General features: G+C 39.6%; 1 protein-coding gene across 5 annotated transcripts in view; it reads left to right on the forward strand.

Annotated features, from left to right (window-relative positions):
- dgkh (diacylglycerol kinase, eta) overlaps positions 1 to 16929 on the forward strand; it is an 85737-nt gene that overhangs the window by 8225 nt on the left and 60583 nt on the right. For 3 of the 5 annotated variants that reach the window (XM_057336975.1, XM_057336977.1, XM_057336976.1), the window contains exons 2-5: positions 6613 to 6717; positions 8611 to 8743; positions 16577 to 16683; positions 16782 to 16907. In XM_057336975.1, the coding sequence (XP_057192958.1) occupies positions 6664 to 6717; positions 8611 to 8743; positions 16577 to 16683; positions 16782 to 16907 (420 nt within the window). In that variant the 5' untranslated portion in view covers positions 6613 to 6663. The remainder of the gene's footprint in view (positions 1 to 6612; positions 6718 to 8610; positions 8744 to 16576; positions 16684 to 16781; positions 16908 to 16929) is intronic. The other 2 variants (XM_057336979.1, XM_057336974.1) reach the window with 1 other exon arrangement.

Raw genomic sequence — 16929 nt, forward strand, 5'->3', positions numbered from 1 at the left:
CAACTTTGTGTAAAGCTCTGGGTCCCCCTTCCACTCCACTGGAGGGTCATAATTTCGCGTTAGCGTGTTCGTCTGACTCACCCAGGCCAGTCAACGTCGCTCCGCAGAGATTGTGATGCGGCTCAGTGCTGTGGCGTTTTCCATAGGAACCCCATTCTGTCGGTTCGACACAACGTCAAGAGACAGACAGAAAGGGAACGTCTTGGTTACGGATGTAACCTCGGTTCCCTGATGGAGGGAACGAGACGTTGTGTCCCTCATGCCACAACACTGGCCGCCCACCCCAGCGGTCGGGGGAGGATGCTTTAGGCTCCTCAGACCAAAGGTGAATGAATGAGCACGCCGGCTTCCCTCTTATACCCGGACATCCGTCTGCCCCAGCGTACTGGAAGCAGGTATTGTGTCTGTCCCCCTCCTCGATGAGTGTGTTGCACCCATGAGAACAGCGGGACAAGCCACGCTGGAGAAATTTGCTCTTTTAGAAAAGGAAATTTGCTCGAACACCTCCGGAACTGCCGAGACACCCAAGGGAGAGTCACTGCAGGAAGGGACCGTCCGCTGTCCACGTCATAGATTCCAGCAGAAAGAATGATCACCAAGATTGTAGAGAAGCTCATCAGATGCGTAGGCTCTGAAGAACAAAAGGTGAATGAATGAGCACGCGGCTTCCCTCTTATACCCAGACATCCGGGGAGGAGCCCAGCATGCAAATTTCATTCGCCAATTTTCATTGGCCTTTTCTAAATACTCAGAAGATGATAGGTTCTCAAGACAAACCCCATTCTGTCGGTTCGAAACAACGTCTCGTTCCCTCCATCAGGGAACCGAGGTTACATACGTAACCAAGACGTTATTCTCTCACGTTGTGTGTGTAACGTTATAACTAAAATCCACATAATTCCGCTGGTCTCCGGACAAATGATTTGAGACGTTTAAAACTAAACTAACCGCAGAGGAGATCAGGAAACATAATTTAGCTAAACCGTTGCCATGGCAGTATGGACGGAAGGGGGGTGGGGTGCGCTGTAACTCATTATCATTTAAAGAGACATGCACCAAAACGTGTTGCTGTAAGCATAGCTGTTTTTGACTATGCATAAAGGGTTTTGTTTACACAGCCATTGAGTGTTTTTAAGCAAAATATGTTCCAGACATTTCATGAAGACCCTAATAAATCATACCTACTTGTTGAAAGTGCTCATTTTATGAGTCCTTTAAACGCACTCTGTAGAGCAGTTTGTCAGTTTAGGTCTACTTTAGAAACAACCATGCAAATTCCATGCAAGGGGACCCACAGTGCTTGTAGATAGAAATAGCTCATGCTAATGTTATAAAAACATGGCGCTTCATTATGTAAGGTCTTTAAACACCTCTGGACCTTTAATGTATTTATATGAAACAGCCATATTCAACAATATTTTGACTTTACAGAAACAAAAACATTATAAAAGTTGATTTAAATTACCACATGAAGCCCAACAAAATTTATATTGTCTAATTCCTTCATTTAGGATTTTTGGGTTTCTGGTTTTTTTAGTACTTAGAATATTGCTAATAATAAAAAAAATGATGTGATATTTTGGCCTGAGAAGCATTTCCTATTGTTTCTATCAAAGCTTTCTCTAAGACTTCAATCAAGGTTTAATCTATTGATGTAGACACTAGAACGTTCTGTATCTTATTGGTTGCATTGATTAGGTCACACTCAGTCCTGAGTTAAATAAAAGCACCATTTGTTTCACATGGATGATCTCTTAGAACTCGCTCTGTCACTGCTGTGATGGCTGCCCTTTCATGAGTATTGAACTGGAATGGTACAGACAACAATCATGCCCCTCAACCAAAGTTGGTTGAATAAAACTTATGAATAAAACCTCTCTGCTGCATTTTAACCCCCCCGCCAGCTTCTGGGATAGGGATTGGACATAATAATAGTTGAGTAATTGCCTAATTTCCTGAAAGGTTTTCTTAGCCATTGTAATGTAATCATGAACCACAGTGACAATGAACAAGAGACATCACTCAGTGAAGTTTCCCTGTCTTGTGGAAAAAGCTTTTAAAATAAGTGGTGGTCAAGGATGCGCTGGGAGTAGCCCATGTTTCATTGTGTAAGTGAGGAAGATGAACGCTAATGCGATAACTGCATCATGGCCGGGCATGGAAATTGATAGTTATGTTTTTTGGCAGAAAAAATCAACCAGATAGCTTCAGAAGTACTGAAATAATATGCCTGGAAACCTCTTACATCACCTTCCACAGTTTATGCGTTTGACAGCACAGCCTGGACAATGTGACTGTGATATTTGTTTTTGTGGAGACTACAGTCTAACTCAGTATCTTACACCTGTGGTTTAGATCTGCGGTATCTATGGTGAATATAAATAAACATGAAGCTGTGCATTAGTACGCTGACTGAACTGCCCTTCGTAGCACTGGGCTGAACGAATGAACATGCCTTGCTGCACCACTTGTCATTTACTGTACATGGCAGTAAAGGACAACTGGTGCCTTACATAGCAGCTGCTCTGTATACTGGCACTGGATGGTACTTACGAATGACGCTTGCAAGATTCCATCATGATGTTTTAGAAGAGGCCCAATATGAGGTGCCTATGACTGGACAGCTGCCAGAGACTCTTCATGGGTAAAGTGACCTTCTCTGGTTAAACACAAGAGTCACCTTAAAGGAGTTTATTTCATGGAGACCTAACAGTTAATAGAAATAAAAAAAAACATTAAACTCGAAATTTTGACATCTTGTTTTTACTTGTATTTGAGCAATTATGTCATTTGTGTCACAGCCAACTTTTGGTAAATCTTCTCAAATCTTTTTTAATTAAAAGAGATGTTCTGGATTTAATATAACTTTATTGACAGCATTTGTTGAAGCTGATGCCGATAATTGTCAACAATTTATATGTCAATAATATTGCCCAGTATTTCGCCCCTTAATTTTTTAATCCTACAAACATTGTTTACGATGATGCCCAGTTCACACCACCAGCGACTGGCAGGGCAGAGCAACATGATCATTTCAATAGTAGACGTGGGCTTGTCTAGCAATGCGATAAAGTTGAGAATTGCTCAACTTTATGCAAATGTTGAGCGACTTTCGGGAGTGACTACCAATAGGAGTACAGCAGCAGAGCTCATGTCATTTGTCTCTCGTCAGTTACTGCAAGGTTTATTTATAACCGTTACTAGAGCAACCAAAGCTAGGAAGGCCTTCTAACAACCTTGTAGCAAGAGACTAGCGACACACAACGACGGTCGCTGACGACCGTCTTAATTTATCAAGATTAATTCTTAATGCTTAATTTATTATCGTTTATTTTGGATAAAATTGTTTTGCTTACTTTTTCCATGGAATACAAAAGGAAAATTATGAAGAATAACAACAATGCACTATATTTGAAAACATAAATGTAGTTCACGTTTTAACAGAATAATAAAAGCAAAGTCCTAATTATTATATGCGGTCATCAATATATTATGACAGAAACATTGTTGTTAGATCTTAAGTCGTATTGAACATCCCTGTAAGTAATACAGTGCTAAGATTCAATGTTTATTTCTACAATGCTTTTCACAAATAGGGATGGGCATTTAAAAAAAAAATCATACTTGAATATTTGAGCTCATAAAAACGAATATTTTCTAATTTAAATTAGGTTAATAAATTTTGTTCATCATCAAAAATAATTTTGACGTTTTTATTTAATTACAATTTTGTATCAAGTTTAATTAAATAAAATTAGCGAATTTTAAAGAAATAAAATAAGTATATGAATCCGCTTCGTGCGATCCAGTGTCTCGCGCAGCTTTGCCACGCAGATTTAACCCTGGAGAGCTAGAAAGATGCGGATGCGAACTACATTAATATTTGTGATATAAAGATTTATATGAAATGCGTAAGGTTGCACAGAAGAAAGTCCAGTCTAGGACCTGCCCTGTACGGTTTGTGGACGGTTGTTTAATGAGAGCAATGAAGCATACTTTAAGAATCCCCACTGTACAGCAGCGGAGGACTATTTATTCGGACCGAGGGACAACCGAAGAAGTCGCTTGCTGATCTTTGGTTGTCCAATCAATGGAAGGGGGCGTTTCATACCGCCCACGTGTGGAAATCGATTTTTCAAGCTGTGTATTTGTTTTTTACCCCTTAAGTTAAAAACGAAAAACCAAGCCAAATTCTCGTTATTCCGTTTTCTGGATGAACTAAAAACGAAGATGGTGCCTGTAGCGAGGAAGGCGGGGCCGGTGGCGTGAGTGATAATGAGTATCAGCTGTACGCGCACTGGTCCCGCATGCCTCACGGGGAGCTAGGGAGCATAAGAGGACGAGCGACGGGACTGCCGACGAGAGAGGACGGGGCCCGGAAATGTGTTCGCCGGTTCCCCCCTCCTTCCTTCCCTACATTGAACTTTGTTACATTGGTGCCGAAACCCGGGAGGAAGGAGGGACATGCTGTCGAAGAGCCCTCGCCACGGAGCGGCCTCTCAGTGCTGAGGAGTTCGGGCAGCGCGGACGAGGGACGTCCGCCAGCGGCTGCCCGAGGCAGTGGTGCTGGAGCGAGAGGAATCAGTGGGAACAGAGAGCTCGCGGCCGTGCTCCTGGGACGAGGTGGGATGGCGGCCATAGAGGGAGCGGAGGAGTTGCCGCCGTTGGCCGTGAGCCGGAATCCTGTTACCAACAGCCATGATGGTGAGGAACAGGAAACGGGGAACTTTTTTGCCGGCTGCCCTCAGCCAGAAGCCATCGCCAGCCGCCAGGAGGCGGAGGAGGATCGGGCCGCCCACCGAATGTCCAGCACCACAGCATAGCACCGCGAGGAAGAGCCTCTCGGCTGGCTGAGGACCGAGCGACGGCGTGTCGGGGAACCAGACTATTTTTTTTCCTCTCTCCCCTCTCTTGTCCCTGTCACTCGGGTGCTCCCGGCTCCGTTCTCTCGTCTCGTCGGTGTGTACCCCCAGGCGCTGGGGCTCTCAAGGGGAGGCCCCCCAGGGGGGGGGGGAGTAAGCACAGGCGCGGTGGTACCCCTGGCCTGTGAGGGGCGATGGGGGTATGTAGCGAGGAAGGCGGGACGAGAGCCGTGGGGCAGGAAGGCGGGGCCGGTGGCATGAGTGATAATGAGTATCAGCTGTATGCGCACCGGTCCCGCATGCCTCACGGGGAGCTAGGGAGCATAAGAGGACGAGCGACTGGACTGCCGACGAGAGAGGACCGGGCCCGGAAATGTTAAGTTTTAAATGTTCGCCGGTTCCCGCCTCCTTCCTTCCCTACATTGAACTTTGTTTTTTGCGCCGTTTTCTCACTCCCGTTTGTTCAAGTTCAAACTAAAAAACAAATGGCCAAAAGATACACGGACCGTGTATGCAGTCCGAGTGATGAGGGAAGTGCCCTCTAGTGAATTTGAGAGGGCACTGCTGCTGGTGACTGTGACAAATATGATCTGTTTTTTGTACATTGGGGGTGGCGGTCTGTACAGATCACAGATCAACTACAGTTGGATCATTTACACAACTAATAATTGTTACAAAACATTTGTCGCATAATAATTGGCTCATTTCAAAAGTGCGGCAGAATCGATATGGAGGCAGTTGTATCGATACGTGCATTGTCAGGAGCTTATGACGATGTAACACCGTATCGATATTTGAACACAGCCCTAGTTTCTACAGTATCTCTAAATGGACAAGCTGCTCTACAGAGCGTGTTTCGTAAATACGTTATCTCCTTCAGCAAAAAGCGAAAACGTGTCAACATCTTACTGCTGTGTCAGCCACCGTAGTGCTTCGAAAGGGAGGGGCGAGCGGTGGAGTGAGCTGTTGGTTGGAATTTGAAACCTCACCACTAGATGCCGCTAAATTTCATACACTCGACCTTTAAGAGACACATTTGAGGCAATTAGGTTGATACTTAATGAAACCTAACTGAGAACTCAGTTATGGTGAAAGAGTAAACTTTTGAACAGTAAAGTTTCACGGCCACAAAATTTTTATATTCTACACTAATTTTATGAAAACCATTCATAAAATTGAGTGCTGTAAATCTACCAAATATACTTAAACTGACACATCATTAAACCGCAGGTTAAAGTCAACAATAACAGGTTTGTGTGGCAAACAGTTGGAATTTTCTCAGCAGTGTTGTTTGGATACAGGTAGTGAGCTATATTTCCCTGAGGACTGCATTACCTGCTTCACTGCCCGTGCTGCGATGTAAACAGTTGTCCGGTTGCTGCGCATCCACGGCAGCTCTAGCAGCGTGTGGAGATGTTATGGATGCAGCTGTACATATACTGTATAAATCTAAAGGAGTATTAAATGCAGAGGGGTAGACTTGAGGTAGAGCTGAGACTGCCCCTGTTACGAATTTTCCATAGCACTCTGTCTGTCAGCTTAGATAGCATTCACACTTCCCAAACAAGATGAGCGGAGAAGACTCGAGGGGTGGAGGTCGTGGTTGAGAAGGAGAACAGGAGGAGGGGGTGATTGTCCTGAGCTTCGTCTTAAAGAGCAGGAGGCGAGGGGGGAAAAGTCAGTTACATTCAGTCAGGCAGGAGGGTGAAACACTTCGTTCTCATCAGCTCGGATCGCTGTCTCCCTGTAGGTAATTACACCGTTCCGAAGGCTCATCCTGTGCGCCGAGAACAGGAAAGAAATGGAGGATTGGATCAGCTCACTGAAATCGGTTCAGTCCAGAGAGCATTACGAGGTAAGAGCACAGTTTTGATTGTCGCCCGTTGAGTTGAGTTGCAAGTCTAATGCTGCTTTAAGGGATAGTTCACCCAAAAATTAAAATTCAGGGTTATCAGGGTGAGTAAATGATGACAACATTTTCAGTTTTGGGTGAACTATCACTTTAAATCAATGTGCTTTGTTTGTTCTGCATGTTCGTTCCACTTTTTCTTCTGACTTCTTAGTATATAAATCTGCATGACACATTAACTGTTTTTAACTGTCAGGTCTTGTACAGTTTTTTACCTTCTAAAATTATATTTTATGAATATGTGAACTGTTGTTAGTTTCATGTGATTTATTTTAACTAAAATTAATATAAATTCCATTAAAAAGGGAATTTTACTGTTTGCCTTTGTGCAATGTAATTATATGTTAATTATATGTTATTTATACACAAATGTGCTTGCATGTGGCAGCTTTTAACACCTGAAACAGTGTATATTTAAACGGTAGTAAGTGAAACTGCAGTGCTGCTTGACTGTGTCTTGACTGTATGCTTACTTTGATATGAGAGGAAGATAGTTATATAAGACTCTCAGCCCCCGCGTTCTGCAATACCCCACCCAGAACTCCAGCGCTTCAGCAGCACCCCTAAGCGAAGGGCTTAAACCTTCCTATTCAGTCTCTTTGACATTCAAACTACATCTGTCCCACATTTAGCTTCTTAAAACACATCCTGTTTAGTCAAGGTCCTGCAGGTAGATGCCCATCCCAGTGGGGGCATGATCACTGGCAGTGCCGCTGTTTTAGACAGAAACTGATTTCTGGAAAGCAGTGTTCAAGGCAAGCATGGTGTTGTCTTGCGTGCAGAGGGTTTGTGTATTCCACATAAAATATGGGGGCCAGTCCATGGGTTGCATGTGGTGGCTGGCAAAGTGTTGGGGCTGGGAATCGAGATTCATATACACTTCTTATACAGACAAAATAAAAGAGTGAAACCAAGTGATCTCTATGCTGTTCGGTTTCATTTACGGTTCTAAAGTTGGTCTTCTACCACCATTTTGCTGTTATTATTATTTTATTATTATTTGTTTAATTGGTGTAACAAAGTACTTGCTCAAAGAATTAGTCCTTGAAGGGGTCACGAAACTTTCACTTTAAACCATTTCTAATACTTGTTTTTTTGGAGGAGTATGCCCACAATTTAGAGATGCAGGGTTGTGTGCGTGCAGGGACAGAACAACACCAGAAGATTTTTTAGCATCTTTCTCGCACGTCACGGCTGCATAACTCTTGACATTTATGACCCTCGTTATTTAGAGCAGATATCCTAATTTACATATAAACATGTTAAGGGACATATAGAGGACAATTATGACATCATGAATGAGGCCATTTCAAATAGAAGGGAGGAAAACAAATTCATTTTTAAGGACATTTTATATTATAAAAACAGTATTACATTGATATTATTTCTGATTTGTTGTTAACGGTCCAATGTGTAATTTTTTGGAGGCTCTATTGACAGAAATGCAATATAATATACATAACTATGTATATTATGTTTGCAACCTCTCTGCTAGATTCCGCTTAATATTATACACTGGACCTTTTTGTGACAGTATGTACAGTATTTAAACATGCATCTGGGCTATAGGTTAGTTGTAAAAAAGACATTCAATTAAAATATGATGGAGGAACATTCCATTAAAATGTGTTGGAGGATTGTTAATGATCAATCATTAAAGACAAAAATAAGAATCGGGACCAAAATAGCTATATTTTTTTCGATTCCCTTCCCTACCAATGTCCGTGTGTGTTCGCTGAAAGCCATTACCTAGCACCTCTATTGAAGTGGCTCTTTTTAGGGGCTCCGAAAAAGTCTTATCCTGGTGCTGCCAATCTGTCTTAACTTCTCCTTTGCTAGACGGCACAGTTTAATGTGGAACATTTCTCAGGGATGCACAACTGGTATGCCTGCTCCCATGCTCGTCCTACCTTCTGTAACGTCTGTCGGGACAGCCTTTCAGGGGTCACATCTCATGGACTCTCCTGTGAAGGTAGGTGCCCTTCTTTCATTTTTTTGTCTTTTTCTCTCTCTGTGTTGTGTTATATCAGATGATCCCTCTTTTAATTATGAAACTGCTGCACTCGGCCCCCAAATGTGTGATATTGTTTTATCAGAGATGATCATGGGTGGCCAGGGTCTACATTAGAGTTGGTCAGAGTGTCAGAGCTACTTCACAACTATGCAAAAACATAGTTATTTGAGAAATCTATATGGGAAAACATTGCAAATTTGTTTTGGGTGAATAATTAATCAATATACTGAAGCCAAGTGTCTGCTTTTTAATTGTTGTCATTTTATATTAGAAAGGAATCCATATATACAGATATTAGGTATAAAGATCTGATGGGTGCCTTATTTCAAGTCGTTGGTTTTTATAGGGTCCAAATTGCACTTGTAGCTACACCTTCAATAGCAGATAAATTGAGACAAATTATCAACCATATTTGTTTTTCCCAAATGCTTGGGATGAACATCACTGTGTTACAGCATCACAGATGAGCCATACTTAGTCTTTAACTGAAACTGCACCTGCCACAAAAACATTTCATGACAGCCATTTCACAAAGACTTCACTGTATTCTTTGTTTTTTATTTGGTTGACTTTATTCAGTAAATATTACTGTATAAAGTCAGTTACTTAAATGAACTTAGGGACACTAGACTCTAGACTTGATGTTAAATGGCAAAGGTATAATAGAATAAGAATATATGTGTAATATGCTACTGACAGTGCAATTTTAAAAGTCTATTTTACCAACATTTTTACATCAGCCGAAAAGTAATTTTTCATTACAAATGATAATTTATTAGGATTATATGCACCGTTGAACCAGGCACAAAGAGAAATAAATTATATTATAATAATTACATTTATTTGGAACTTTTTAAAATAAATAATCATTTTGATCACACATTCAAAAAGAAAATATGAACGTGATTAAACATGCTAGAAAACAATCTATATTCTTTAATAATATTTATATTTATATACAATTATAAAAAATAGCATTCAAGAGTTTTTTCTTCGTTATTGTTTTTTTTCTTTATTTTTTTGCTGTCACACCACAGTACACATGTATGGTGTATTTGTTAACTACCCATATACACTTTACTTTATGCATTGATATACAGTATATGTTAACCTAAAATCTCGTTATGACGTTATGAAAAACGTATAAAAAACGTTATGTTGTTTGCTCAACCACCCACTGAAAAAAAGCTTCTCAAAGAATCTTTTGACAGGTTAAAACACTCTGAATAAAAATAGCATCTCCAGGATTATGCATTATGCATGCTAATGGTGTGACTTCATGTGAAAGAAAGTGCTAATTACTTTCAGATATATACAGATGGTGCTCATTAAACTCTGCTGACTGTCATGAGCTCTCAGTTAGCAGGAAGGAAAAATAGTAAGCCTCTCGTTCATGCCTCGGTTTTAAAGTGCAGTGCTCATTAATTGATATAAAACTCCATTGTGAATAAAAACATCATCATCCTATTTTTTAATGTTTCCACCAAGACATGTCAACACGCCATTAAGAATGAGAGTCTTATGGCGTAATGTTGCATTAGTAGAAAGCGGATTTGTGTGGTGGTGTGTGTGGTCGCAGTGGTCTTGAGAACAATAATTATGGGGCACTTTCCAAGTGCTGTTGTTACAGCTCCTTCATTTCCAGCAACCCAACTCACTCCCGAGTATTAATTACTGTATGTGTTACTGTGGAAAGATGATCTAATTTCTTTCAACAAACCACTCATTAGCTTCTTCAAGACTGAAAGCCAATTGTGTTCACATGGAAATTGTTTGTTCTTCAGAGCGAGTTCTTTTGTACTGCGTTTTGGCTGTCAACAGTCAATGCCATTAAAGTGGAGTATTCATTGCGGGACAAAATTAGATTATGAACTGGAAAGTTTCAGTCTGCCTTTTATACAACACTAAAAACTTTAAAAAGTGTAAATGTCAATTTGTAGATACTTTTCCTTTTTTTGCCAGAACATTTGTTTGCAATACAAATATTGCTATAATAACCCTAACATAACCTTAACCCTAAAGTGACATACTGTACAGTAGTGGCCAACAGTGATAATTCATGTCTTCGCCCTTTATTCAAACACATTATTAAAGATGTATTAAAAAATGTGTTTGCATGTTCAATGTGAGTTGAGTGTTTTCTCCATTTTGTAACATAAAGTACACCTCATATTTTAAAGGTTTAATCAAACCTGAGGAGTCATTTAAAGTCTTCCAAACATCACTTTTGACACCTACCACATATAGTGTTTCTTCTCAAGTCTAGTTGTTCTCATATGATGATTTTTTAGATCTCTACAGAACTGTCTAGTTCTTGGTTTTAAATAAAATGGACTGGGTATAGCACTGGCCGTTACCTGTGAATCAGGTTTACAAAGTCCATAGGGCAAAGAAGTTGATAGACTTAAAGTTTAAAACAATCATCGCTGCTTATATTTCACTTCGATTTGCTGCACCAGCCAATCAATAAGGATTGATGTAAGACATGGGCCCCAACAAAAGAGGAAAATTCGATATTTCTCACTCTCTAATTTGACAGAGACATCCTGTCCATTAGCAGTGCATCATAAACAGTCTTGCGTTCTCTCGGCATTACTGAATTGTCTGTAAATTGTTTGCTAACAGCCCTGAAAATGACATTAGAGTGATTGATTGGAGATTTGTTTCCAGAGTCATGTAAAATGGTCTGAGAGCAGAGCAGCTCTCATTACAAGGTGAGTGCAGAGCCAAAGAAATCAGAAGCAACCTCGGTTTAGTTCTTTGAATCTCTCAGGAGAATGTGGACACTTATATGGCATCTTATTGAGCAAGTACATAAAATCACTGTTTGAAATGTTATCCTTACCTTACCCCGTTCACAGTTTTTAGTTTATGGTTCATAATTTGAGATTTTATGAAAACTCTTTTGACTTGAAACTCATAAAAGTACAGCAAGTAACCAGCAATTAGATGCCGATATAGAGGCAAAAATAGCAGATTGGAGTTTTAGTTGGTGTCTCTCCACATATGTTATCAAATAAAAGACCTGGAAATTCACAGCGTCCAACAACCCAGGAGTTTTCAGCTTCCTTTCTTGTAGCCATCAGGGGAAAATTAATTGCTCAGGGGTTGCTCTTTCATGTCTTAGGAGATTTGATTAAGTTCTCAGTTGTGCATTATTTAACTATCAACTCAGACTGAAATATTACTTCTAAAATAAAAATAGAAACGTTTTGAAAAGTGTACATTAGAAGCATAGGGTTGGTATGGTTGGGTAAAATTGGCATGGACCGTACAGGTAAAATAAATTATTTCATACTGAAATCTTTAAAAAAAAATTGTTTGGCAAATTTGAGCTCAGTTCGAGTCTGTTTCTCAGGAGAAATATCTGAGACACAGGAGACTGAAGCCTGGCTCAGATTACAGGATTCTTGGCCAGATTTTACCCCGATTTCCCCTCCCGAGAATCTTTGAAAAAATCGGGTCCAGAACCTCGATTGGGTCCGAGGTTCGGCCCAGATTATCACTTAATGTGAGGCGTTCACAGATCGAATCTTACACCTCCCGATCTGCTCCGAGAGAAATCGGGCCGCCCCGATCATATCAAACATGTTTGATATTTAGGATTTTAAATCGGGGTGATGACGTTGGTACTTTCGCAACAGCCAATGAGAGGCACATCTGCAAGGTGACGGAGGTGACTGACAGACCTTTAAAAATGTCGACCGCGAAAGCTCCTGCAAGGGAATGTTGGACAGCGGAGATGGAGGAACAACTTGTGGCAACAACATGATTGTCTATATAATGTATCCTACAAAACATACCACAACCGCACAGATAAGGAAAAGAGCTGGGGAGAAGTCGCGTCGGTTTTAAAAGTACCGGGTAAATTAACTGCTAACACGAAGCTTGTAGTTTCGTTCAACAGATTGTTATTTGGCTATAGGCATACATATAACATGCGTTTATGTGTTTGTTTTTATGCTGTGTCTTATAATCACATTGGCATTCATCTTTATTCTCGGCAGCGAGAAAGCAATTTTTTTTCTTCCGTTATTTATTAACATTAAACTTAAGCGGCTTGCCCAAAGCACAGTCATAACTTCAGCCCTATAGCAAAAAGCATTATAGCACCCCCTGCTCAAAATACGTTCCCGCGGCTTTGGACAGACAGACAGAGAATCATTCAGAGAGCGACAAAGACGTTACACAACCGTTGCCAGGTGAGATCACGTGAAATTAACTTTGCGATGTCCCTTTGTTTACTTCTGTTTCCCGGTGAGATGACGTAAGAGGCGTCCTCTGGTATGATAATCTTAATATTATCCTGTAGTTTGGGTGTTTTAGAATGTCTTTTGATGTGCAATTATGAAATAAAAAAACTTCCAATCAAACTTTCTAAATTTTTATTTTTGCACTTGCTACCTTTAGTCTTATTTATAAACACAACTTTACCCCCCAACGTTTTCTTATCTGGACATTTCACATTCATAAATGCAAGTTTACAAAAGACAAACCTATTTTTATAGTGCTTGAAAAAGAGATTCAAATGTAGATGTGATGTCAACATCTAAAATTAGTAAACCCATTAAAACGGTTACTATTAGCTCCTTTTACAAAACTGCATATCCTATGGATATGTAAAATATGTGTAATTTAGTTGTACACTGATGAGTGTGAGCTTGTTTAAGAATTTAAATAAAATAATCTGTCAAGATTCTTTTTATGTGTGTGCTGCAACCAGATTTTTAATCTTTCCGGATTTTAAAATTCCTGTAGTCTGAGCCAGGTTTAAGATTTTAAATAAGAGAATCTGTAAAGATTCTCCTTATGTGTGTGCTGCAACCAGAATTTAAAATCTGTCAGGATTTTAAAACTCCTGTAGTCTGAGCCAGGCTTTAAGTTTTCATTTGTTCTCGGTTTAATATAATTGATTGTATGAAATCTCATCTGGGATTTTTCTTTTTTATGGGCAGTTTGGGGTGACCTTATAAGGTGACCTTATTCACTATTTGGGCGTAATTTGTAAACAAACATTTTTTACACATTTTGGAGACATACAAATGTAAACAAAACCTCTGACAAATTTTTGGAAATGACTGTGATGTTTGTGAGCCAAGATCAATACGAATATTCCACGACTGGACTAAGCGTATTCTGTGTATTATACGTGTTTATCACATGTTTTACATTGTAACTGTGAGCTATAGTTCACTTTCTAATCTGCATAACTGTAATAGAATTTTTTTTTAAAGCTAGGGCAGAGCAGAACATTATTGAGTGTATTGGGTGGAAATGGAGTGTTTTGATGAATGAGGAAACATTCAATCTGGTGACTCTGTGGCGTCCCGACTGTCTGGGGGCTGGACTGAATGTGTTTCAGTGCTAGCATGATTGGCCGTGTCACCACAAATCTGTTTAATCCTGCAGAACATTAGACGCCCGGCAGTCTCCGCTAGACTGAAGGAATAATTTGTTGAGACAGGGATATGGGCTGATTTAACCAGATTTGAGGCTTCTGAGGTTCTGAAGCTTAGAATAAGGGCGCCAGTCAGCCCCATTCACCCGCACTCGACAACCCAACCCAGAATGTACAAGAGGTTCTGTGGTTCTGTTCGTTTTGCAGAGACATCTGCATTGATTGCGGGGTCTGTGCTGGGAAATGGCTGAGGTTCGTAGGAATGGAGGTGGCCATGATAATGTGCTGAGATGTACATTATAGAGGAGGAAGCTAGCCAGCCAAACAATCAGCCACTTAATTCTCCTTCTGGAAACGACCAGATGAACATTGCTAATCTCATTAAACTTGCAATGCAATTTAATAGAGGAAATCGGCAAAGAACTGTCAGCCATTATCTTATCGGTCTTCACCTACACTGCTGGTGTGGACAGTGGAGCATCTGTGTGGATCCAGGAGAACATGTTTTACTGAAATTAGTTTCAGGTGCTTGGATCTTTCTTTTGTCACAAACAAGTTAGAGTGATGACATTATTCAGAACATGATCAGTAGAGTTCTGATCTGACTTCCAGATGACATGATTTGGGTTGTTTTTTCCTACATAGTCCCTGCAGTCTGTAATTTTATCACTTAAAGCTAATCTTAAGCATCAAAATAGCATCACTGCTGAAACCTTGTACCTTCATATTTTGTGATTTTTATTTTTTTATAAATACTTTTTATTAGTCACCCTTTATCTTTGTCACTGGGATTTGGAAATATCTAACCCATAAAAAGTCAACTTTGACAACACAGCATTTAATAAAAAAAGTACAGTGTTTTTTCCTGAAAAACAGCAAATTTGGACTTCCGATGTTTTAGAAGGACAGTGACAATATGTAATTTTCTGTAATAATATTTTATTCGTACACATCAGACTACACTCTGATTTTGAAGCACAAAGGTGCTTCAAAAGGTTCTTGGTTCATAAAGAACCTTTAACATCTGAAGAACCCTTATGTTTCACAAAATGTTCTTTGTGGCGAAAAAATGTTCTTCAGATTATTAAAAAGTAAGAAAGAGACAGTTTGGAAAAATGCATATTGTGAAAAGTGCTATATAAATAAATTTAATTGTAAAGTTCTTTAAAGAACCTTTGACTGAATGGTTCTTTGTGGAACCAAAAATGGTTCTTCAATGGCATCGGTGTGAAGAACCTTTTAAGGTTTATTTTTAAGAGTGTACTGACTACCACACCGTCAAATATATTGATGCAGTTGGTTACAGGTTTACGATAGAAAACCGATTTCAAATTATGTTTTTTAGTCTTTAAAAAAAAGCAGTTTTATGCGGAAAAATACAGCAATGGTTTTGAATGATGAATTTTCACATAGTTTGTCTTAAAGCCTATTAAGACACCATCTTTGCACCTCATCCTCGCTAGCAACATTAACAACTTAAAAGCAACTTTTGATGCTTTAAAACCCAATTAAAGTCTATTTTATCACTATGCTCATAAATTAATAGTTCATCCAAAATAAAAAAATCTGTTATCATTTATTCACCCTCATTTATTAATTCTCAAAACATATGACTGTGGAACACAAAAGAAGATATTTTAAGAAATTTATTTTTGCGTTAGTACGAAGTTAATGGGGGTCAGGGTTCTTTTGTTTAGCAGAAAAAAGAAACGGGTATGGAATGACACGAGGATGAGCAACTGATGATTTTTTATTTTGGGTAAACTATCCTTTTAAATGTCAATGTGAATGACAAATGAACAACAAAACCAGTCTTATGGGTCAATTTTTCAAAATTGAGATTTTTACATCACCTGAAAGCTGAATAATTAAGCTTTTTATTGATGTATGGGTTGTTAGGATAGGACAATATCAGGTGAAGATACGACAGTTTAAAACTCTGGAATCTGAGGGTGCAAAAAAATCAAAATATTGAGAAAATCGCCTTCTAAGTTGTTAATCGGAGGCACTGTAGCAGGCCATCCACTCACAAAAATAAATTTTTGATATATTTATGATAGGAAATTTTGCTAAATATCTTCATGGAACATGATCTTTACTTAAAATCCTAATGATTTTTGGCATAAAAGAAAAATAGATAATTTTGACCCAAACAATGTATTTTTGGCTTTTACTAAAAATGTTTCACTGCTACTTAAGACTGGTTTTGTGATCCAGGGTCACAAATGATAAACACGTGGCTTTGAGATTAAAGGCAGTTGTTACTGTATTTAAATTGTATTTTTTTATGAGTTTCATATTTCTTCTAATGAAAAAAAATCGTTCTCCTCAAAAGCTCAAAGTTACTGTTACTGGCCAGACTTGTGACCGGTTTGCCCTTTTTATCTTTGCAGTGTGTAAATTCAAGGCCCACAAAAGGTGTGCAGTCCGGGCCACCAACAACTGCAAATGGACCACATTGGCATCTATTGGGAAAGACATCATTGAAGATGAGGATGGGGTGAGTGTCTTACAGACTATGGTTTTGAGGTGCTTCATTAATATGTAAGCGGCTGTAAAGTGCTAAACCTTTTTTTTTATTATATTTTGTACCTGTAGATTGCAATGCCACACCAGTGGTTGGAAGGCAACCTGCCTGTCAGTGCCAAATGTGCCGTTTGCGACAAAACGTGTGGCAGCGTGCTGCGCTTGCAAGACTGGCGCTGTCTGTGGTGTAAGGCAATGGTAGGGACTACATATCCCAGAA

This window comes from Triplophysa rosa, linkage group LG6, assembly GCF_024868665.1.
Source record: "Triplophysa rosa linkage group LG6, Trosa_1v2, whole genome shotgun sequence".
Classification (NCBI taxonomy): domain Eukaryota; kingdom Metazoa; phylum Chordata; class Actinopteri; order Cypriniformes; family Nemacheilidae; genus Triplophysa; species Triplophysa rosa.